Source organism: Megalobrama amblycephala, linkage group LG2 (assembly GCF_018812025.1).
Source record: "Megalobrama amblycephala isolate DHTTF-2021 linkage group LG2, ASM1881202v1, whole genome shotgun sequence".
Lineage (NCBI taxonomy): Eukaryota > Metazoa > Chordata > Actinopteri > Cypriniformes > Xenocyprididae > Megalobrama > Megalobrama amblycephala.
This window is the reverse complement of record NC_063045.1, coordinates 49,191,784-49,214,945: the sequence shown is the minus strand read 5'-3', so window position 1 is coordinate 49,214,945 and position 23,162 is coordinate 49,191,784. Positions and strand designations below refer to the sequence as shown.

Here is a 23,162-nt window from a genome sequence, read left to right as displayed (position 1 = left end):
GTGGCTCCTGTAAAGACGTTAAAATCTAATCCAAGAGCTGACCCATGGATTGATGACAACATATGCTCCTTGAGGCAGTTCTGCAGAAGAGCAGAGCGTAGATGGAAGAAAGATAAGCTTCATGTTTCTTTTGAAATATTAAGAGTCATTGTTAAAATACCAAAAGGCTTTGAGAGCAGCAAGATCCAGTTATTTTATTAAACTCATTACTAAAAATTACCATAGACCAAGAACTCTTTTTACTGTTTCTAACTCTGTTATTAATCCACCTGTTTATGAGTACCCTGCAGTATCAAAGACTCTGTGTGACGATTTCTTACATTTTTTTTGTGAATAACATCAGTGACATTAGATCGGGATATCTTGTCCTTTTTTTGATCCTTCTATCTCTGTGGCTTGTACGGCAGAGTTCAAGCAATTTGAACCCATTTCTCTTTCTCATCTTCAAGAAATAGTGGGTCTAGTAAAGCATTATTTCTTTGACTACCTTGTGAATTGACGCCCCCAGGGCACGGTTGCCACCTTGTACATAAACCAATTATTGCAAAAAAATTAAAGGCCCATGTGCGACCTGTGCATACAAAGTTGCTACCCCGGATAGCACTTGCTGAAGAGCAGAAGCTAACGCTGCCTTGTGCCGGCTTTCCTTTATAGCTTCCGTGTTTCACCATCATAATGAACATAATGATGTGACATGGCGCCAAGCAATATTGGACTAGTTGCACATGCGCTTCAGACAACAGTCACGCAGAGGTGTTCCCCAAAGTGTTGTCATTTGACACAGCATGAGTTCCCATGAAAGGGAATTTTTATTACATTGTATTTTATATTTTGATTTAATGTTATATACTATATTTTAAAGCAAATATCTTAAATAAGAAAAAAATTAAAAAATATATTACAGTTGATGATTCTAACTGGAGGAATATAACACGATAATGAATTTAATGTTTTTAAAACGCTAGAAACATTGGTTAAAAGGTCCTTTTTAATTACACCTATTTACTGTGGTATCCAGGTTGCCAAAAAGCAGCAATGACAAGTGTCAATTTGCCACAGTTTTACTGCATTATCAGGAGGTTTTGAAACTATAGGATTTTCTTTGCATAGCAGGACACTGTCATGTGCATCAATTAAGTAAATCTGAAATAAAATTAAGTGTGACATTCTTTGAAATTTACCAGTTCAATAATGTGATTTTGGACTAAGAAGGGAGTAAATTATCATAATTTTAATCAGCATACACATTTAATTTATGAGAAATACTAATAAAAACAGGTAAAAGCATTCATAACCAAGATCTTAGATGTATAAAATAATAGAACATATTATTAATAATAATCTAATGAAACATTATGAATAAAAAACAAAAACTGCTGTCATATTGCATGTATGTTTGGTGGGAATTATTTATTAAAATAATTTATACAATTATTTAATTAATTAAAAATATATTTATTATAATTAAAATATATTACAGTTGATAAACATGTCTGCAGTGTGACAAATGATACTACAAATATTTCATGTAATTTTTTAAAATGAAGAACTGGATAAATGGCTTGATAAATATGTAGGCTATAATATAATGCATTAAAAAATAACTATATTAACAAATGCATATACAGTAAAGAGCATGTAATGAGATATATCAGAACAGGGATAGGCGGATAATCTCATTAAGAAATAATTAACCCATTGATTTTTAGACTCATCCTGTTTCTCTGGACACACCATTTGAGAAAAAACAGTCTGATTTCTTTGATCCTGATGCAGTAAATAAAGGGGTTCACTAGTGGTGGAAGCAGACTGTAGAACATGACCAGGGCGACCTTCTGACTGCTGTTCATCTGAATGTTCGGGATGCTAGAACCGGAGTAAACCACGAAGCGTGGCACATAATAGATGATAATGATAGTCAGCTGTGTGGCACAGGTAGAAAAGGCTTTCATACGACCCTGTGCATTTGCTATTCGAAGCACAGACACCAGGATACTTGCATAGGAAAAGATGATGAAAGAGAATGGCACGAGAAGCACAAACATTGCTAGACCGTAGGAAATGCGATTCTGGAGGCTGACATCAGCACAGGCGAGCTGGTTCATAGACTGAGAGTCACAGAAGCATTGAGCGATCATATTTGGCCCACAGAACGGCAGTGTCACTGTTTGCATTGAGCTGATGGTTGGTGAAATCATTGCAGTAACCCAGGAAAACCCTATTAAAAGTCTCATAGTGCGGTTAGTCATTAAAACAGGGTATCTTAGTGGGTAACAGATCGCCAAGTACCGATCTAGAGCCATGATCATCATAATAAGAGAGTTTAGGGTCCCAAAATAGTGAATCAGCTGCCTTTGAAACAAACAAACGTAGAATGCAATATAACCGTCATTAAACCAGTAGCGAGAAATGACTTTAGGCAGAGCAACTGTGCAAAAACCAATATCAGAAAAGGACAAACTCAGCAAGATAATATACATAGGCTTATGGAGGCTGCGTTCAATCACAAACAGGACCACAATGAGAGAGTTTCCGGTGATTACAGCGATGTAGATGCAGAACAAAAGCGCTGCCATCAGGCTGTAGTATTTGGGCAGGAGTCCAGGGAAGCCCACGATGAAAAACTCGGTTACTACAGAAGCTGCGGTTTCGTTGGCTTGTGACATACTGAAACATACAGCAAACATCTGTTTACAAAAGAATTAATGTATCTGCCTTTTACACATGATATTACCTTGATAAAAATGGCTTTGATTTGCTGAAAAATGTTTAAATATTTACTTGAAGTTAAAATTATTCTCTGCAACATTTAGAAATATAATACAATATAATAATAAAATTATAATAATAAAATTATTTAAATACAGTTCACTTATGACATTATAAATTGGTGTAAATTATAAAATAAATAATTTTTAAGTATTGTTTTTTATAAAACTACATTAAAATATACATTAATTATAGAACATTATTTAGATGAATTTTCCTTACGTTACTTACACATTCTGTGATTTTAAATATTTGCAAAAATCTAAATGATATTTTGGTTGTTATTTCAGCTGATCACACGATTACCTTGATTATTTCTCTGTTAAATTATGTGACATCCGCTAAGAATATTCCTGGCTCAGTGTGATACGTCTCTCAGTTATCAGTGCAGATGCTTGTGGTTTCATTATTTTATAGTCATAGAATCAGTGTTAAAATCTGTAGGGTCCAACACGTCATGAAGGATCATGTTTTGAATCACTTGGTGTTGTGAAACTGGGCTGACCTTTGGGGTTTGGGGAGTGAGGACTGTGTTTTGCCAGAAGATAAATATGGAATGAAGTTTGGCTTGGTTCCTCTTCCCTGATAGATACACATTTATTTGCACAACACCGAAAAATGAGCTGTTTTGTTTTAAAATGAGTGTAGTATGAGGCAGCATAACAATGATCTACATCAAAATAGAGCGAGTTTTGGTGTGAACTAAACAAATATTTAATTACTACAGTAGTAATTTGTCACCAGAATCAGAAGTGGAAAACTTTAGTCAAAAATGTACATTTGCACGCAAACTGACCAGAAACTGCAACTTTCAGACACCATCTTTCTTTTTCTAGCTCAACTGTCACTGAATGGAATGCATGGGATTGTTGGATATCAAAGACAGCGAAGGATACATCTATACTTCCTTCGAAAAGCGATCAGATGAAGGTCTCATGAGACAGGAAGTGAAGATAACATTAGATTCTGACATGCCTTGATGCCTTCTTACCTTGGAATGTGTCCTCTGATGGTATCATTTTTAAAGTCCAAAGTATAGTTGTGTACGCAAGGATTAGTGTACAGTGCGTGTGTCATGAATTTTTTCATCAGAAGATTTTTGCAGGTCTCACATGCACATTTAATTTTTTTTGCAGTAATTAGTTTATCCACAAGGTGGCAACTGTGCCCTGGTGTGGTTGATTCATAAGGTAGACAAAGAAAAACTTCATAAACAGAACAGACCACAACACATGCAAGCTACAGTGACAATGGAGGCCTATTCAGCGCCCCCAACAGCGCACCATACTAGCTAAGAGAACAGCCTTTATTTGCTCAACTAGGCAAAAAAGAGAAAGAAAATCGACCCTGCTTCTGTGCCGTACACCAACACAGAAATCTTGAGAGGTTCACCCGAAGAACTGCTCATTTTCATTTTAGAAACACTATTTGAAAGACAGCATTCGTGAACGCTCAGCTCTGAAGCGAAAACGTGACCGACTGAATGGCAACTGAGGCTACAATTCACATGAACATGAACATGAACACTTGAACATGACAATGAGTTCTCTGTACTCAAATGAACTTCACAGTCACCAGATCTTAATAGAGCACCCTGGGGGTATGGTGGAATGGAAGATTTGCATCATGGATGTGCAGCCGACAAATCTGCGGCAACCATGTGATGCTTACGTCATTATTAGAGATGCACCGATTGCATTTTTTTTGGCCGATACCGATTTTTGCCGATTCTGATTTTCTTTCTAAGAACTATAATTGACAACATATACAAACAAAAATCTACTTTTCTTCAATGCAAAGTTTTATTTTCATTAAAAAAAACAAGTAAAAGTCAGTAATAAAATATAAACAGCTCAAATAAATGCAATAGAATAAAGACAGCTATGAAACTAAGTTTTTGGGTTAACTGGGTTTCTATTCAGAAATACTACAGAAATTAAAGTAATCAAATGTAAAATGGCACATTCAGTATTATTTTACATTGGTTACCTTAATTTCTGTAGTCTTTATTGTAAATATTAATACAGATCAATTCTTACCATTAAAGTTATAAAACGTATTCAGTCAAGAGCTGAAACTGATTTTCTTTGTCTTTTGTTCTTTGATTAACATGACAGACAGCAGCAGGAATATTGGACACTTAACCTTTAAGAGTTTATGAACGGTGTTCACCAGACCCAATACTGTTACACACAACATGGGTTCCCTTTCTTAGCTATTTAACGATTAAAAACTGACAGTGTTTATCTGTGTACTCACCAAGATTGCCTGTGCCGCTGGTTTTGACATACTTGTGTATGTATTTGACAGTTTGAGCGCAGGAAGCGCTCAAACTGAGCGCTTCCTGAGCGCTTCTATCTCTGTTTGAGACTGAGCGTGGCTTGTTCACTTCATATAGATCAGTGGAGTGCGCGCTTTCGGTGTGAGCGCGAAACCTGTGGGAATGCTTTCGAAAGGGAACTTCTACTCTGCGCTGACTGCGCTAGGGGAGCGATATACCCACGCCGCCATGCTAGAGGAGAATGCCAGTCCAAATGTCTGGACACACATCCGCCAGTTCCAGGGAAAAACCGGGGGCAGAACTCCAAGGCTGTCAGTGACAGCATTCCCTACGGCCAACAGCCCAAGCTGAGCCTAAAAGAGGCCATCCGAAAAAAGCCCACCAAGGCTGCTCGAGCATCTGGAACCAACATCCCGAGAGGGGGTGGTCCCTTTAAGGGAATGTGGCCAAGGAACCAAAAGAACCTCGGCCAGTCACTCGGGGGGAAAATCCATCCCGCTGCCACCAAGGAGGCCTAGCCAGATGCAGCGAAGCTAAATCTGGCCAAGCCAACCTTGTCTGATATACAGAATCTCCAAGTGCAAACTCCAAAGAGGAGAGCAGGAAAGAGCGACTGCAAAAGGCAGTAAGCAACTCAAACCCACACGCAGAGACGGGCATCCTGGAGAGCGGAACTCAGCTAAACGCTATGGACCCTCGTATGAGGGGAGTACAACCACTCATCCAAGGATCTACTCAGCCGTTAACAAGGTGCTGAGGAGGCTGTGCGCTAAAGACCCCTGACCCAGGGGAGCACAAACCAGCCTGGGGGCCGGTCTAACAGGAGACTTCATAGAAGTCTACAACCAAACCAGCTTAGGGAGCTAAGCACAATTACGCAGTTAACCCCGAAGGGAAGTACAAAGCTCAACCTAACAGACAGACCGTAAAGCGGGCACATAGTCATGGAGGCCGGGAAAAAGGGCCTGCAACATAACCAGAGTTCACCAGAGAACTGAATGCAGACGGTGGTAGCCCAGGATGGCCTGTAGGGCCACACCCTATTGGATATCAAGGTGGAGCAAACACCAAGACATAACAGCTGCAAGTGCCCACGAGACAGCCCGTCCAACACAAACCAACGAGCAGTGCACCTTTCTACTCATTAAGCAAGAGGAGTACAACATACGCCATCATGCGCTAAGGAAAGGCCCCGTGGGCCTATAATCCCAGCAGGCACGTGGCATCAGCTCGTGGCAGTGTTATCAGGGTTCAGGCTAAACAGACCGACTACACAGGAGGTCATAGTCAACCCGAGACCCGGCCAGCCGGCGAAACCATCCCTTTTGCGGTCGAAGGTCAGCACGCTCCACAGGAGGCCTTTACGGCCTACCCGTCACACGCGACATCAGCCAGCGGCCACTAAAGTTCTAGGAGCAAAAATAGAACCCGTTAATTAGACAGGGAAAATATTTTAGCTCGACTAGAGCTAAAGGGAATAAACGCACAAAATACTCAGTAAAAACATCTTTTACTCTCAGCGAGAGGAGTACCAAGCTAAACTCCGACAAGGAAGGCCTGAAACGGCCTGTAACCTTAAAAAATGCGCGGCGATAGCTAGTGCGTTAATACAACACCCAAGGGGTATGAGACATACAGAAACCCATACAAGCAGTGCCAACATGCTAGATAAAACATGAAAGGAGGCCCCAACGGGGGCCAACAACTTCCATAAACACCTGCCAACAACAGAGTGACGTATGACTCATCATGGAATGATGCCCGTACATGACCAGCGTTGCTGGGCCAACAGGAAGCTATAAAAGAGGCCTGGAGAGGCCTGCTATTTAAAGAACCATGTTGCACTAGCCTGTGGTCATGACAGGGCCCTAGCTACAAGGAAGGGCCAGTATAACCTAAAATGACAAATTTAAGGGAACTAGCTACACAACCTGAGCCTAGGCATACACATTCCAGCAGGCAATGTTAATCATGCTAAACAGCGTGAGCGTAACCAGCATCGTAGACCAACAGCGCTGTATCCAAACAAGCTGCATACAGAGAGGCTAAAAACAAATAGCCAACAATCAAACAGCAATGAACCCCAGATGCTGTGGTGCAAACGACCGGGAGAGGTCGGGTTAACAAAATTCCCTACACTCATCCTGAGTGTGCGATCCAACAGGTGATACACTCAGTGAAACACAAACCCTAACCGGGGAGTACAACAACAACACCGTATTCATATATAGAGGCCGGATAAAGCCTGCTATCATAAAAAACAGGTGTAACCTGTGGCAGCACAAGCACGCTCACATAACACGCCTGCATAAACATATGAAGGGGAAAAATGGGCAGAAAACGGCCAGCAACTTCCCCAGAAGTAGGCCAGAACTAGGAACTATACAACCGCAGGGGGATAGTCATAACAGGGGGATGTAAACAAACACACACCTAACCTAGTTCTAGCCTAGCCGCTAGCTGAGGACTGTATGTAGACCAAGTTACACTCGGGCTACAAATTCCCAAACACACGGAGAAAGCAGCGCGAGCGACAGCATTAGGTGGCCGAAAAACCGGCCAACACATAACTGACGATAGCGAAAGCTAGTTCTAGCTATACACAGTATCAGCCGAGAAGCTATACCAACGCTAAACAACAAAGCGGCCATAAAGAGCCTGCCTGTAACAGTCAGCCTAACATACAGTTATTTGCCCAAATAACCCCTTAAAACATGAACAGATGACAACTATATGCACGGGAAGCTATACAGGAAAAGCAAGGTCTATATTGAGAAAGAAAAATGGACCTGGCTTACCTCCTGCGGCTCGTAGAACGCAGATTCCTCCCCGATTCGTCACACGGAGGGGAAAATCCAAAGTCCCATAAGCCCAAAAGCACTTTCACTATCAAGCCAGACGGCGGGCCGTCAGGAATATATTCATCATAGGCCCGCAACATCAGCCTGACTGTAAAGCCCGCAGCATATAGATGTCACAAACGCTACCAGGAGGCGAAGGAAGAGCGAGGGCGAGAAAAAGCCCTCGCGAGAGAGGGGATCGATTACCGGCGCTGCTGGCGCCACTCCTCGATCACCTCCCTCAGGTGTTGCTTCTTCCTTTTAGCGTCTCGCCGTCTCGCCGTCTCTGCGACTTACTCCGAGGAGGAGGAGGCGCATGAGCGGCGACACTTTCCCTCTGAGCCTGCCTCTGAGCCTCGGCTCGAGACGGCCCGGGATCTCCCGGCTGTCTGGGCCCAGAGCTGGATCTGAGCGGGATGCAAGATCTAGCGCGTCTTCGCCTCCCTGATCAAGATCCATAAGCAGATCAGGCTGGTACGCCAGAAGCACCGTCATAGTGTGCAACGCCGCACCAGCCTGACCTGCAGCGGCGTAAGCCCTGCCATTCAAACGTGACGTCACCTTCAACGCTTTGGATGGCAGGGCCCTCGCCGGAGTTGCCGGGCCATGGGTAGAGAGAAAACGATCGTCTAACCTGCTGCGAGCGGGTTCCCTCCTCACGCGCTCCCAGGGCAGCTGCAGTCTGCTCGAGGCGCGTTCCATAACCTCGAGCAACTCCGAAAAACGCCGCGCAGGGAGGCCGAGCGGGAGCCGCACCTCGGCCATCTTCTGCTCTCCGGGGCTTTGGACCAAGAGAGCACTCGCTCCTCGTCAGTCGCTTCAGCTTGAGAAAGACAGACACCCCTCTCAAATTCTTCAGAGAGCTCCACCTGCGAGCCCCATGATTTCAATCGCCGCTGAGCCTCAGCACGAGCGGGGCCGGAACCACCAGGCAGCGGTGGTGGCACTTCTCCTCTCGAGAAGAGGGCCAAACGAGAATGGAGCGTTTTCATAGAAAAATGCTCACAGTTAGCACAGGCAGCACCCTCAAGTACTGACCGTGCGTGCTCCTCGCCCAGACAGAAAACGCACAAGTTGTGTGTGTCTTCCGGTGTCAGAAAACCTGGGACAAGGATCAGCACACTTCTTTTAGCAGATTTAGCAGACATATTTTCTTTTGGCAGAGTGAAAAAGGCACGAGCAAAAGCAGTCGCGAAAAGACAAAAGGATGTCGGCTGTTTCCCCAGGCGCTCCCTTTATACGTCACGGTTCGCGCCGTTTGACGTGATAGGCTGTCGCCGGCCAATAGGATTGGAGTGTGGTGATTTTTGGCATTTGGCGTTCCCCTAGCGCAGTCAGCGCAGAGTAGAAGTTCCCTTTCGAAAGGGAACGGCCGATTCCGATCCCTGGCCGATCAATCGGTGCATCTTTAGTCATTATGGACCAAAATCTCAGAGGAATGTTTCCAGCACATTGTTGAATCTATACTACAAAGAATTAAGGCAGTTCTAAAGGCAAAAGGGGTCCAACCTTGTACTAGCAAGGTGTACCTAATAAAGTGGCCGGTGGGTATGTTATATAATAAATACACTCACTGTCACTGTGAAGCTGCTTTAAGACAATGTGTATTGTGAAAAGTGCTAGCCTATATAAATGAAGATGACTTGACTTGACTTGACTCACTGGCCACTTTATATATAGACCTATAGCTAACTTTACACCATGAATGTGAGCTTTTTTTTTTACCACTAAACACAGTAACTCCCATCAAATCACAAGAAACTTTTCTTGAATTGTATTTTATTTATTTTAATTTACTATTATTAATATTATGCACTATATTTTAAAGCAAATATCATAAATAAGACAAATATAATTAAAATATATTACGGTTGATGAATCCGACTGGATTCCGCTTTTTGAGCCTCCAAGCATCTGGTAGTGAGACACTACTGATTGTCTCATACGAAACACTTGAAACTATAGTATTTTGGTATTTACCATAGAAACCTCACAAGCACACACAGCACGGCCTTCGATGCAACAGCCTGCACGTTTCTCAAACTGCATGCGGTAAGAATCAACTATTTTTATCGCTCAGCGACATTCTTTGACATTTACCAGTTCGATAAAAAAGTGAGTAAATGATCGCATAATTTTAACTGGAATGTAGTTTTAATTTATGAGAAATAATAATGAAAACAGGTAAAAGCATTCATTACCAAGACATTAGATGCATAAATAAAATAATAGAACATATTATTAATAGTAATCTAATTAAACAATATGAATTAAAACAAAAACTGCACTTATATTGTATGTATGTCTGGTAGGAAATTTATGATTTACTTATTTACTTATAATTTAAATATATTACAGTTGATAAATGTGCCTGCAGTGTGACAAATAACACTACAAATATTCCATGTATTGTTTTTTAAATTAAGAACTGGATAATATATAGGCTATAATATGTGTGCGTATATATATATATATATATATATATATATATATATATATATATATATATATATATATATATTGTAAATGCATATATACAGCATGAACAGGGACAGGCAGACAGTCTCATTTAGAAATAGTTAACCTATTTACCTTTAGACTCATTCTGTTTCTCTGGACACACCATTTGAAAAAGAACTGTCTGATTTCTTTAAACCTGATGCAGTAAATAAAGGGGTTCACTAGTGGTGGAAGCAGACTGTAGAACATGACCAGGGCGATCTTCTGACTGCTGTTCATCTGAATGTTCGGGATGCTAGAACCGGAGTAAACCACGAAACGTGGCACATAATAGATGATAATGATAGTCAGCTGTGTGGCACAGGTAGAAAAGGCTTTCATACGACCCTGTGCATTTGCTATTCGAAGCACAGACACCAGGATACTTGCATAGGAAAAGATGATGAAAGAGAATGGTAGGAGAAGCACAACCATTGCTACAATGTAGGCAATGAGATTTGCGAGGGTGGCATCAGCACAGGCGAGCTGGTTCATAGATACACCATCACAGAAGCAATGAGCGATCATGTTTGGCCCACAGAATGGCATTTTCACTGTTTGCATTGAGCTGATGGTTGGGGCAATCATTGCAGTAACCCAGGAAAACCCTATTAGAAGTCTCATAGTGCGGTTAGTCATTAAAACAGGGTATCTTAGTGGGTAACAGATCGCCAAGTACCGATCTAGAGCCATGATCATCATAATAAGAGAGTTTAGGGTCCCAAAATAGTGAATCAGCTGCCTTTGAAACAAACAAACGTAGAATGCAATATAACCATCATTAAACCAGTAGCGAGAAATGACTTTAGGCAGAGCAACTGTGCAAAAACCTATATCAGAAAAGGACAAACTCAGCAAGATAATATACATAGGCTTATGGAGGCTGCGTTCAATCACAAACAGGATCACAATGAGAGAGTTGCCGGTGATTACAGCGATGTAGATGCAGAACAAAAGCACTGCCATCAGGCTGTAGTATTTGGGCAGGAGTCCAGGGAAGCCCACGATGAAAAACTCGGTTACAACAGAAGCTGCGGATTTGTTTTCCTGTAACATACTGAAACATACAGTGAACTTTAACTTTTCCAGTGTATAACATTGACATTACTGACTACTCACTTGTGTATAGGAAAAAATAAAACAAATTTGTCTTATTCAAAGATTATACCTCGCAACATTAAAAATGCAGTAAAAATTTACATAAATGTAAAAAAAAATATAAAAAAATGAAATACATTTTCATAAAATGCTAACTTACAGAAAAATCATCTAAATTCATCTAAATGATCAAACATGTAATTCATACATATAATTTTATTAAGTGATATTTATAATGTAAATACATAATATGGAATTTTCCTTTAATTACCTATTTTTACTGATTTGAAATTATTTTGCAAAAATCGAAATGTTATTTTGGTTGTTATTTCAGCTGATCACACGATTACCTTGATTATTCCCTGTTAAATTATGTGACATCTGCTAAGAATATTCCTGGCTTAGTGTGATACGTTTCTCAGTTATCAGTGCAGATGCTTGTGGTTTCATTATTTTATAGTCATAGAATCAGTGTTAAAGCCTGTAGGGTCCAACACGTCATGAAGGATCATGTTTTGAATCATTGGTGTCATGAAACTGGGATGATCTTTGGTGTTTACTGGATGAGGTGCCCTGTGTGCTTGTGTTTGCTGGATCACACACATTCACACAGATCAGGAAAAGGTGGGAATCAAACATAATAATAATAACAATAATAATAATAATAATAATAATCCTCTAATATATATTTATATATTTATACTAATTTCGTCTACATCTTTAACGGTCACCAGCAGGATGTGCAAAAAACAAGGGGAATCTGTTTTTTGTTACCTGGATCCATTGGCATAAAAGATAGGAAATGTTCTATATGTACTGCTTGGTGCATAATAGGGCTGTCACGATTCCTCGATTAAATTCGAGTACTTGATTTAAAAAAATCCTTGATTTCAATTTGCCATGTCGAATAACAGGCAAAATACCGGAAGTGCCGCTTTCCACGGATGAGAATCCATGAAACGCATTATTAAGACCTTTCACACCGAGAATGATAACTATAAAGATAACTGTATTAGCGTCCAGAACAATGGATGATATTGCCCTGTTTATTCTAAGTGTGTTCTTGTCTGTCACTTTAAATGCTCAAGCTTGTTAAAGCAGGAAGGATTCTGATTGGCTGTTAAAACTTTTTATTGTTCATCAGCTGGATAAAAACATTCTGAAGTGATTCCAACTATATCATTTCTCTACCGATACCGTTATAGCTGTAGTGTGAACTCTGCTATTCTTTAATATTGAGAACGATTTTTAGAACTGTATCTTTATCGTTATCTTTATAGTTATCTTTCATGGTGTGAATGGGCCTTTAGACCGTTTTCTAAGGCTTCACTCTGCATTTTTACCTATAGTTTTAATCTTCATATTTTTTTACTTAAATTTTATTTAATATTGCCCAATTTACAATATAATCTTTGTTATATTTTAAACTACATTTTCCCTTTTTCTTGTATATATTGTCAATATTGTATAGATTATGAGTACTATTGGACATGCCTGTCATGGTCATGAGACACATGAGAGCCAATGCCATTTCACAAACCTGACAAATCAGCTTGGCCAAGCTGGTAGTGCTGGTGGAAACCTGTTTGAGCTGGTCATTATTTGTTACAAGCTTTTTGTGCTGGTGGACCTAAGCTTTCAGTGCTGGGGGTTAAGATGGTCATTATCTGGTGAAAATTATACAGATTAAAAACTCAGTTACAACAAAAGCTGCATACTAAAACATACAGTGAACTTTAACTTTTCCAATGTATCAAGCTGGTGGAGACCTGGTCAAGCTGGTCCACCAGCTCAGCCAAGTTGGTCATTATATGGTCCAACCTGGTGGTGCTGGTGGACCAGCTAAAGACCAGCATAGACCAGCTAATAACCAGCATGGACTAACTAATGACCAGCATAGACCAGCTAAAGACCAGTATGGACCAGCTGAAGACCACCTTAAATTATGTATTTTGACAGTTTTGTTAAAAAAAAACCCAGACTGTCCTCCAAAAAAAAACAACAACAACCCTATAGGTCATTTTTCAAGGACCTTATTACGACTTATATTTACGTTTCAAAGTCATGTGCCCTCTAGCTGGTGTAAAAATAATAACAGTGTCGTGTTACGTCTGTCATCATGAAATGACGTATGACTTTTGTTACCAATCAAAATGCTTGTTCATTTAAATGCAATGTGTGGACTTTTTACAACATTTGTCCTATTTCCATTTAGCAAAACTCATTTTTTTATTAACGACCACACCCACCCCACCCTACCCCAACTTTAGCAAACGCTCCTATGGGTCGTATTTCAGGGAAGTGACATACGACCTACAAACCCGATTCCAAAAAAGTTGGGACACTGTACAAATTGTGAATAAAAAAGGAATGCAATAATTAAATCTCCTAATTAAATCTACAAATCTCATAAACTTATATTTTCTTCACAATAGAGTATAGATAACATATCAAATGTTGAAAGTGAGACATTTTAAAATGTCATGCCAAATATTGGCTCATTTTGGATTACATGAGAGCTACACATTCCAAAAAAGTTGGGACAGGTAGCAATAAGAGCCCGGAAAAGTTAAATTTACATATAAGGAACAGCTGGAGGACCAATTTGCAACTTATTAGGTCAATTGGCAACATGATTGGGTATAAAAAGAGCCTCTCAGAGTGGCAGTGTCTCTCAGAAGTCAAGATGGGCAGAGGATCGCCAGTTCCCCCAATGTTGCGGTGAAAAATAGTGGAGCAGTATCAGAAAGGAGTTTCTCAGAGAAAAATTGCGAAGAGTTTGAAGTTATCATCATCTACAGTGCATAATATCATCCAAAGATTCAGAGAATCTGGAACAATCTCTGTGCGTAAGGGTCAAGGCCGGAAAACCATACTGGATGCCCGTGATCTTTGGGCCCTTAGACGGCACTGCATCACACGCAGGAATGCTACTGTAATGGAAATCACAACATGGGCTCAGGAATACTTCCAGAAAACATTGTCGGTGAACACAATCCACCGTGCCATTCACCGTTGCCGGCTAAAACTCTATAGGTCAAAAAAGAAGCCATATCTAAACATGATCCAGAAGCACAGGCATTTTCTCTGGGCCAAGGCTCATTTAAAATGGACTGTGGCAAAGTGGAAAACTGTTCTGTGGTCAAACGAATCAAAATTTGAAGTTCTTTTTGGAAAACTGGGATGCCATGTCATCCCGACTAAAGAGGACAAGGACAACCCAAGTTATCAGCGCTCAGTTCAGAAGCCTGTATTTCTGATGGGGTTGCATGAGTGCGTGTGGCATGGGCAGCTTACACATCTGGAAAGGCACCATCAATGCTGAAAGGTATATCCAAGTTCTAGAACAATATATGCTCCCATCCAGACGTTGTCTCTTTCTGAATAAAATATTTAAATTTGAAACTTCCACATCATTGCATTCTGTTTTTATTCACAATTTGTACAGTGTCCCAACTTTTTTGGAATCGGGTTTGTATATAGGCGTATTGATTGGAGAACATGTTGATAAAACCTTTTTTATACTTTACTTGAATCAATTATTATTGTGTTATTGCCATTATTTATGTATTTGAAGCCATATGTGTAAGTGACTGTCTTTTGTTGTTTAAGCACCTTTATAATGATTTCATTAGTAGTTGAGCTATATGCAAAATGGACGCCGGCATGTTTGTTTAAGCCGCAGTTCAGAGAATCAGATCTGTCAGATTTACAACACGTGAATTCATGCACTTCTCTCGAAATGTACGGATGGATGTAAGTGTCTGGTGAAACTGGGAGAAGAACAGAGTAAACTTTATAGTTGCTTACACACATGTATCTGATATTAATTAATTAGTCGTCAAATTATAATGGAAAGCATTATTATTGCAGTTTCCTTAGACATTAGTGTATATTTTACAAACTCTATTGTTACTAGTACTTATGTGTATTTAAATGTCTGAAACTTAAAATAAACTTTATGTGGTTGAAAATACTGAATAGTTGTTATAAATGCCAAGCACTGAGTGCATCTGTCACTGGCTCAGGGGATTCAATTACTTGGGTGGACATCAGAATAATTCAACAATTACTCAATTACCAAAATAATAGTGACAGTCCTATAGTGCATAATGACATATAATAAACAGGTCAGTCAGAGGTAAAAAAAGGTTAATGTAAAAATGTAAAAGGTTTTAAAGATCTGCCCATAAACTGGACAGCAGCATCTAAGAATTAAATAATAGTTTCAATTTTATACTTTTTACCAATGTTTTTTTTCCCCCGTTTGATTATGTTCTGATTATTATTAGCTTTACTATTCACAAAGTTTTACCACCTTCATCATTTTTGATGACTAATCATTTTACATTTAATTTTAAATTACATAGGCCAGGGTTTCCCAAACTAGGATTCACAGCTAATCCCTGGCAGTGATTCATTGACCTCAGGAAAAAGCAATCTGGCCACTCCGTTAAAAAATTACAGGACAGTCATGACTATGAGGAAAAGTTTATCAGTTTAACGGTCATTAATTTAATGCACAGACAAGTTAGGCTTTTCAACAGCTCATTTCATTGTGACACGTTTCCATACTAAATGCTTTGCTGCATGGGTATGGCATATTATGGCACTTCTACACTCGAAAAAGTGTTTAGGCCTAAATTTAATATTTATGTATATATTTATGTATTTGCATATACAATTTCCATTCATTTGGATTACACAGTTTTAAAATAATATAATAGACTTAATGAAATGCTTATTTGTCATACATACATTTCTGTAACAGTACTAATAAACTCGCTACTGTTCTACTGTTTTAAATAAACAATAACCAGGATTTAATACAGGTATTTATCAACAATAAAACCAATTTGTTTAAATCTCAAACATTACAACTAATACAAAATTGCTTTTGAAAATATGATGATTTAAAATAGATGCAAATAGTTAATAACTATATGTCATAATTTTTTAAAGTGCAGAAATCTCATGACTGACAAATATGCCTCACATTACGTTTATTAGTTTGTTTGTTAAAGTTGTGTAAACCACATGGATGAACATTTTATATGAAATTCAAATGCATAAACCTTAAATTTAGGCCCAAATATTTTTTGACAAACGGATAGTTAACATGTCTGTTATACATAAAAAGGAGCCAGTTTTATTAATGCTGTCATTCATAACAGAGCAGAGATTTTGTATTGCTTTTCTTGCATTGTCACCACCAGATTTCACTGGAATACGTCACAATACGCAATTAAGCTGAACATAAAAAACTCAAAAAAATTAATCATTGTATTTTTTTCTTTTAAAACTCCACAGATCATGACAATATTCTACAGTGTGATCACATTAATTCTGGATGTTTCTCTCATGGCCCTTTGCCTGCTCAACCATCTGCTCACAATGATTCTGATTTCATGTGTTCGTAAACAGTAAATGAAGGGGTTTATCAGTGGTGGAACGAGACTGTAGAGTAGTATGAGAACTATCCTGAAATCTTTGCTGATTTGGATTTGCAGGAAACTGGCTATATACACTGCGCAGCGAGGCACGTAAAACAGTGCGATGATGCACAGCTGCGTGCTGCAGGTGGCAAAACTTTTCCAGCGACTCTGAGAGCTCGACAGCCTCATGAGAGACATTATAATGTGAGAGTAAGAGTAAATGATGAAGGCTAGAGGGAGAAGAAGCACGAGTAGGGCAACGCACAGGGCCACCAAAATCTGCTTGCTGTTGTCAGCACAGGCCAGGTTGGTAATAGAGATGTGGTCGCAGTAGCACTGAATGATCAGTTTAGGGCCGCAGTAAGGAAGCTGTTGAGTGTGTAGGGTGGCTACTGTGGGGGCGATAAAAGCAGTTACCCAAGCCGTGATGTTTAGGATGTACGTGATGCGGTTAGTCATAACAGCCTGATATCTCAGAGAGTAACAAATAGCCACATAGCGATCAAGAGCCATGATCATCATTATCAGTGAGTTTAATGTCCCAAAATAGTGGATTAGTTCCATTTGGAAGAAGCAAGCGTGAAAGGGGGTTACTCCCGCATCAAACCAGTACCTGGATATGATCTTAGGTAAGGCAACAGTGGAGAAACACATATCAGATATCGCCAGGCTCGCGAGGATAATGTACATGGGCTTCCTGAGGCTCCGTGAAGTGACAAACAGCACCAGAAAAACAGTGTTCCCAGCCACTGTGGTCGTGTAGACGATGAAGAAAATAGCAGCGACCAGGCCATAGTAGTCTGGATGGAGTCCAGGGAAGCCCACAATGATAAACTCAGTGATCGTCGTCCAGTTCTTCTGTAGCATTTTGCAAATCTGCAGAGATTGTAGGACAAAAGTGATAAATATTGCATAATAATAATATTTATAGTATAATCTAAATGAAATATTAATTTCTAAAAACAGGGACACCTTTAAAAAAGGCCCATTAAAAAATAAATTAAAAAGGTTGAATGTTAATGGCAGTTTGGATTATAAATCAGCTAGTTGTACAGTCAGTGAGTATGTCAATAAATTCATTATCAATAAACAGCAGGACATCAGACAATAAGTGAATTTGCACCTGAATCTGTGCTCTAAATGATGACAAATACATGATTGTGTATCACTTATATACTGTACTGTAGCGTTCATTGATATGAACAGTGTCGTTGGGAATCAGTCACACAACTTTTTTTTCCTTTAGAAGATGACGGGGCCAGGGTGGCTTTAGGGATTGGATGTCACTCATAGCTCATGAATGCTTCTACAGGCCTTGTGTCAGCTCAAGTTCTGCTGCCTTCAAAGCAAAATGATGACATGCCAAATACTAAGAATTGTGAAATGTTTGTTATTTATTTTCAACTTTTTACTCAAGTTGTAATGCTGGAAATTACAGACATAAAAATAGAATAATTTTCACTTGTGGTCTCAAGCCACCCTACACACTCAACAGCTTCCTTACTGCGGTCACCATTTCTTTCTTTTTTCTTTTTCTTTTTTGTCATTATTTTAATCAAATTGTAGTAGTTCAGTTCAGTTAACCATTCCTGAGGTTATTGTATTATCAATAGAACCAACTGAAATGTACTTTTACACAAGTTTCATAAGGCTACTATATCATATTATACAATTTTATAGGTGATAATTAAAATATCAATACATCTTCACTCTTAAAGTTGGCGTCATCTTTTGGAGTGATAGATTGATAACCTTTTTCCTGCCTCTTTCATCAGATCTCATGGGGGTTTCAGTGTTTGTGTGTGTCAGTACCGACATTAATTGGTGTTGTCACTTATCTGTTGGATTCCTCAGTGATAATTCTCTCAGGTTTGGTTTCCCATCAGTACAATCTTCAGGGTCTGTCAGGTGACTCCAGAGAACAAATTAAGGACATGGTTCAAGAATGTCGACACTTTTCAGACAAACAATGGTGACAGTGTTTACTGTACTACATTACATGGAAACCCTTGACATCAGCCCTCTAATGTCTTCCTCAGTGCGCAACCCTCCTCTCAAAACACATAAACATCTAACTGTATTAAATATTAAAATAAATAATAGCTAGATACATGGAAATTATGTTCCTGCTGTCTCCACTAATCCTTAAGGATGTAATCTAGTACTGTACTTTGCAAACAAAAAAACTAAAATAGGCCCAAATAGAAGACCCTACTAATTTCTTTTATTACCCCCTTTTCTTGTATTAAAATTTTGAGATTTTGGGCTATTTCCATAACATACCTTCCTTCAGACTAGTGGAAAGAATTTTTTATTTTATTACACTTTATCTGTTTGCATCTGTATAATTCAGTATGATATACAATCATTATAGGCCGTTTTCTCAAAATGAGTTTTTGCTCATGCATTAAGCTATAGAAATCTCCAATTCAGCAGCACATAAAAAATAATTTTATACAATTTTCTGATATATGGAGTGATTAAAAAGAGACATACTAAATCCCATCTGTGAAAATCTTCAACTCTAATAATGAAAGAAGAATTGTGAACCTGGCTTTATCCATTGTTTAGATTTCTGTTCTGGAAATATCTGCAAATTAGTGTATATTTAATACCTAATTAGATATATAATACCTATAGATAATGCCTAATATGCATTTTTAAACATGACCATTCAGAAAACGTATAATACAAAACAACTTAATGTACTGTGATTAATAAACTTGGAAAGTATAATGATATATATTAGTTAAAATGTTTACACTATTCACCAAAGCATCATATAGTATGTTTATTAAATCAAAACCCCCTTTCAGCCTCAAGGGCTCAGTGGTACCAAGCAAATAATACACTAATGATATAATTGAATAATATATTAATTGCTCTGCTGGGAAAATAAAAAAGTTAATGTTGTTGATTAACACCCCCTAATGTATTCACATGGGATAACACAAGAAATTATGTATCATGTACAAATTAGAATTTCTACAGCAGCAATCCTTATTGTTTTTGTCTGATAAATGTTGAGAGCATAGCAAGATTGTGATTCCTGAGTTCCATTTTTTAAACATAGTATTATAATTGATTTGTCTGCCTCTGAATTTGGAGTTGTGATTGATGATCAGTTCAGATCAAAGGGTTAGTTCACCCCAAACTTTTAAGCTTCTGGAAGAGGTTTCTTGTGCGTTATTCAGGTTTGGTTGAGCTTCTGCTTATGTCCTGCATATTTGCCTTATACAACATTAGGAAGATCAGACCCTACCTATCGGCACTGATGTTTGCCTAACAACCAATGGCTCTGCACCACTACACCTAAACTCACTACTTCAGACTTATATTCCCTTCAGAAGCTTGCGTTCTCCAAATGAACGGCGCCTTGTGGTGCCATCCCAAAGTGGCACAAAATCACTTTCACGCACCTTTACCTTGACTATTCCATGCCGTTTCAAGAAACAGCTAAAAACGCATCTTTTTCATCAACACTTCAATTCTAACACTTACTATTCCATCTGTTTATAACTGGGACTAGTCATAAGGGGGCATTTTTGTTCCATTATTCTAAATAAATAGATTATGACCCACAAATAAATGTAAAGAGATTCACAAAAAATAATCATATGCACAAATAAATAGAATTAGATCCTCAAAAATATGTTCCAAAAAAAAAAAATGAGATGTGCTAATAAAAAACATTCACAAATATGTTTTTATGTCACAATCACAACTCTGCCTGGCATTCATTTGTGAATCGCTTTCTGTATATTTGTGAATTGCAGCACACATTTGTGTATCCCTTCCTGCGCATTTGTGGATTTTGAAACAATTCTAGCATCAGGACTGCAGACAAATCCACAAATAGGTCAACTCTACCCACTGACTACTCAAGCCAATCAGATAATGACCACATTGTGCTGACCAATAGCAGCACGTTCTTGCTACAGTCAATCACGTTTGGCTTGAGACAAATTGAGTCTAATTGTCTAACGAAATCTACATTTTAAACATATTTTTACTGTACCAATGTTTAAGAACCCTATACTTCCTATCTAAGCCAATGCAGGACGAGACCGCCCACGATTGTAAAGCAAAACGTGATTGGTAGCGAGAAGGTGCCGTGATTGGTAAGCGCATTGTAGCCGTTATCTGATTGGCTTGAGTAGTCGGTGGGTGGAATCGACCTATTTGAGGATTTGTCTGCAGTCTTGACGCTAGAACTGTTTCAAAATCCACAAATGCGCATGAAGAGATCCTCAACAACAATTCAATAAAAATACTAAATCAATAAACAAATAATAGTTACTTAATCGTTATACATACATGTACATACATATATTTAAGATATATCTTTATTAATTATAAATTATAGTGTTTTGTTACTTTAAATTGTTACTTTAAATTTTAATGTGTTCCTCACAAAGGTATCGTGTCACTTTAGAAGATTTGAAATTCAAGCCTTGAGTCATATGGACTGTTTTTAAAGGTGCTATTTTTTGTAAAATACTTTTTTGTGTGTGAAAAATAAGCCTGATTGCATGAGAAAAACATAGTGTGCATAAATTTTTACACAAAACTTACTAAAATATGAACAAAAATGCTGTTTGACTATAATTTCCATATGAAATGTCCTCTGGGTGGTGCTAAAAACGTGTTTTCCAAAAAAATATTCTAAAAATATTCTATTATATTATTTGTCTAATTAAACTTAAAGGAACCCTAAACTCTACCTTAATGTTAAATTACATTTTAAATCCAAAATTAATCCATAATTATGTTTTGACCTTTATTGATCTTTATAATTCTTGATGAAGGTTAAAGGTCACAGACATCTCAAAGACACCTTAGTTTGAGTGTCATTGTCTACATAATCTTTGTTATGTAGACAGTTTTTCATAATAGTCTACATGGGTGTTGTCACTTATTTACTTCATCTCTGAGTGACAATTCCCTCAGGTCTGGTTTCCCAACAGTACAATCTTCAGGGCATGTCTAGTGTCTCCAGAGAACAAATTAGCGGCATGTAGCAAGTATGTTGACACTCTTCAGACAAACAACAGTGACAGGGTTTGTTGCTCTTGGTTACATGAAAACTCATGACATCAAATCTCTAATGTGTTCCTCAATGAGCATCTCTCCTCTCAAAACACAAACATCATTGTCTGTTCAGTAAGAAAATAGTATCTGTGTAAATAATGTAAGGCTATAGGCAGCTTTTTTATGAACCTAATCAGGCATTTAGAAATAAAGTCAAATACATCAGCTCTTATTTATGTTGTCGTGATTTGCCAGCTTGTTCTCTTCCCATGACACACCAGTTTGTAACATGATTCTTGGGCCTAACTGTGGCACAATATTGCTGCCTTATTAAAAAATGTATGTGTTAGAAATTAGTTTGCACCTGGTACCTTGAATGAAGCCCCCCTTGTGTTGTCACTTTGCTATGGTGGAGGGGTTTGCATGTCCTAGTGACCCTGGGAGCTACGTCAGTGGGAACTCAGGTCCGTGGCAGGTTCAACCATGCTGGATTGGTCTCAGGCAAAGGGACAGACTAAGGACAACGCCTGGTCCTCAGGCCAACAGCCCAGCCCCACCTTGTAAACACACCATTCTGTTACAGAAACCGAGACAAATGCAAATGACAACACCAACTCTGACAGAGGCCATCAGCAGGGGGTTAGGAGTGCGACAGACAGTCTGCTCAGCCCAAACAAAACGTCCACATTGGAGCATGGAATGTCCGAACCATGTAGAATGGGAACCACTCTGTGAAAGGATGATAAAAAAAAGCTTCGATTCAAAGCACTGTAATCTCACCATCACACAACATATGGATATTGACATCAGTCCCCCAAATGAACACACGATCATCCAACATAAGGACATCCACAAGCTGACATGGAAATCACCTGATAGTAACATGATCAATCAGATCGACCACATCCTAATCAACGGAAAGTTGCACAGGTCCTTTCAAGGTGTCAAAGTGTGCTGAGGTACGGATGTCAACAGTGAGCACTACTTTGTGAAAATTACTATCAAACTCAAGCTTTGCAAGGTGATAACCTTGTAACAGCTAGATGTTGCCAAGATCAAGTGTCCTCAAATCAACAAGAACTATTAGACTAGAACTGAGGAACCGTTTTAATGCCTTAGATGAGAAAACAGATAGGGACCCAGACGTTAACACCAAGTGGGAGGCCATTAAGAAGACCTATGTTGATACATCTATCGAGATCTTAGGCT

At 38.8% G+C, this 23,162-nt stretch overlaps 3 protein-coding genes across 3 annotated transcripts; all 3 read right to left on the bottom strand.

The window, feature by feature from the left end:
* Window positions 1-1,131: 1,131 nt before the first annotated feature.
* LOC125262919 (olfactory receptor 1500-like) lies at window positions 1,132-4,516 on the bottom strand. The gene is made up of 2 exons (XM_048181761.1): window positions 3,076-4,516; window positions 1,132-2,667 (listed from the first exon to the last, which is right to left on the bottom strand). Exon 2 carries the CDS (start codon window positions 2,664-2,666, stop codon window positions 1,680-1,682), a length of 987 nt encoding a protein of 328 aa, XP_048037718.1. The 5' UTR covers window position 2,667; window positions 3,076-4,516; the 3' UTR covers window positions 1,132-1,679.
* A 4,158-nt stretch (window positions 4,517-8,674) lies between these two features.
* LOC125261243 (olfactory receptor 2AT4-like) lies at window positions 8,675-12,499 on the bottom strand. The gene is made up of 2 exons (XM_048179862.1): window positions 11,838-12,499; window positions 8,675-11,446 (listed from the first exon to the last, which is right to left on the bottom strand). Exon 2 carries the CDS (start codon window positions 11,443-11,445, stop codon window positions 10,456-10,458), a length of 990 nt encoding a protein of 329 aa, XP_048035819.1. The 5' UTR covers window position 11,446; window positions 11,838-12,499; the 3' UTR covers window positions 8,675-10,455.
* A 2,563-nt stretch (window positions 12,500-15,062) lies between these two features.
* or30bv1 (odorant receptor, family 30, subfamily BV, member 1) lies at window positions 15,063-19,245 on the bottom strand. The gene is made up of 2 exons (XM_048181760.1): window positions 18,046-19,245; window positions 15,063-17,798 (listed from the first exon to the last, which is right to left on the bottom strand). Exons 1-2 carry the CDS (start codon window positions 18,076-18,078, stop codon window positions 16,812-16,814), a joined length of 1,020 nt encoding a protein of 339 aa, XP_048037717.1. The 5' UTR covers window positions 18,079-19,245; the 3' UTR covers window positions 15,063-16,811.
* Window positions 19,246-23,162: the final 3,917 nt, after the last annotated feature.

Coding starts and splice junctions, on each gene's coding strand:
- LOC125262919 (XM_048181761.1), bottom strand. CDS start 2,666: ATGTCACAAGCCAACGAAACCGCAGCTTCTGTAGTAACCGAGTTTTTC.
- LOC125261243 (XM_048179862.1), bottom strand. CDS start 11,445: ATGTTACAGGAAAACAAATCCGCAGCTTCTGTTGTAACCGAGTTTTTC.
- or30bv1 (XM_048181760.1), bottom strand. CDS start 18,078: ATGTATTTGTCATCATTTAGAGCACAGATTCAG. Junction 17,799..18,045: donor CATTTAGAGCACAGATTCAG/GTGCAAATTCAC, acceptor CAATCTCTGCAG/ATTTGCAAAATGCTACAGAA.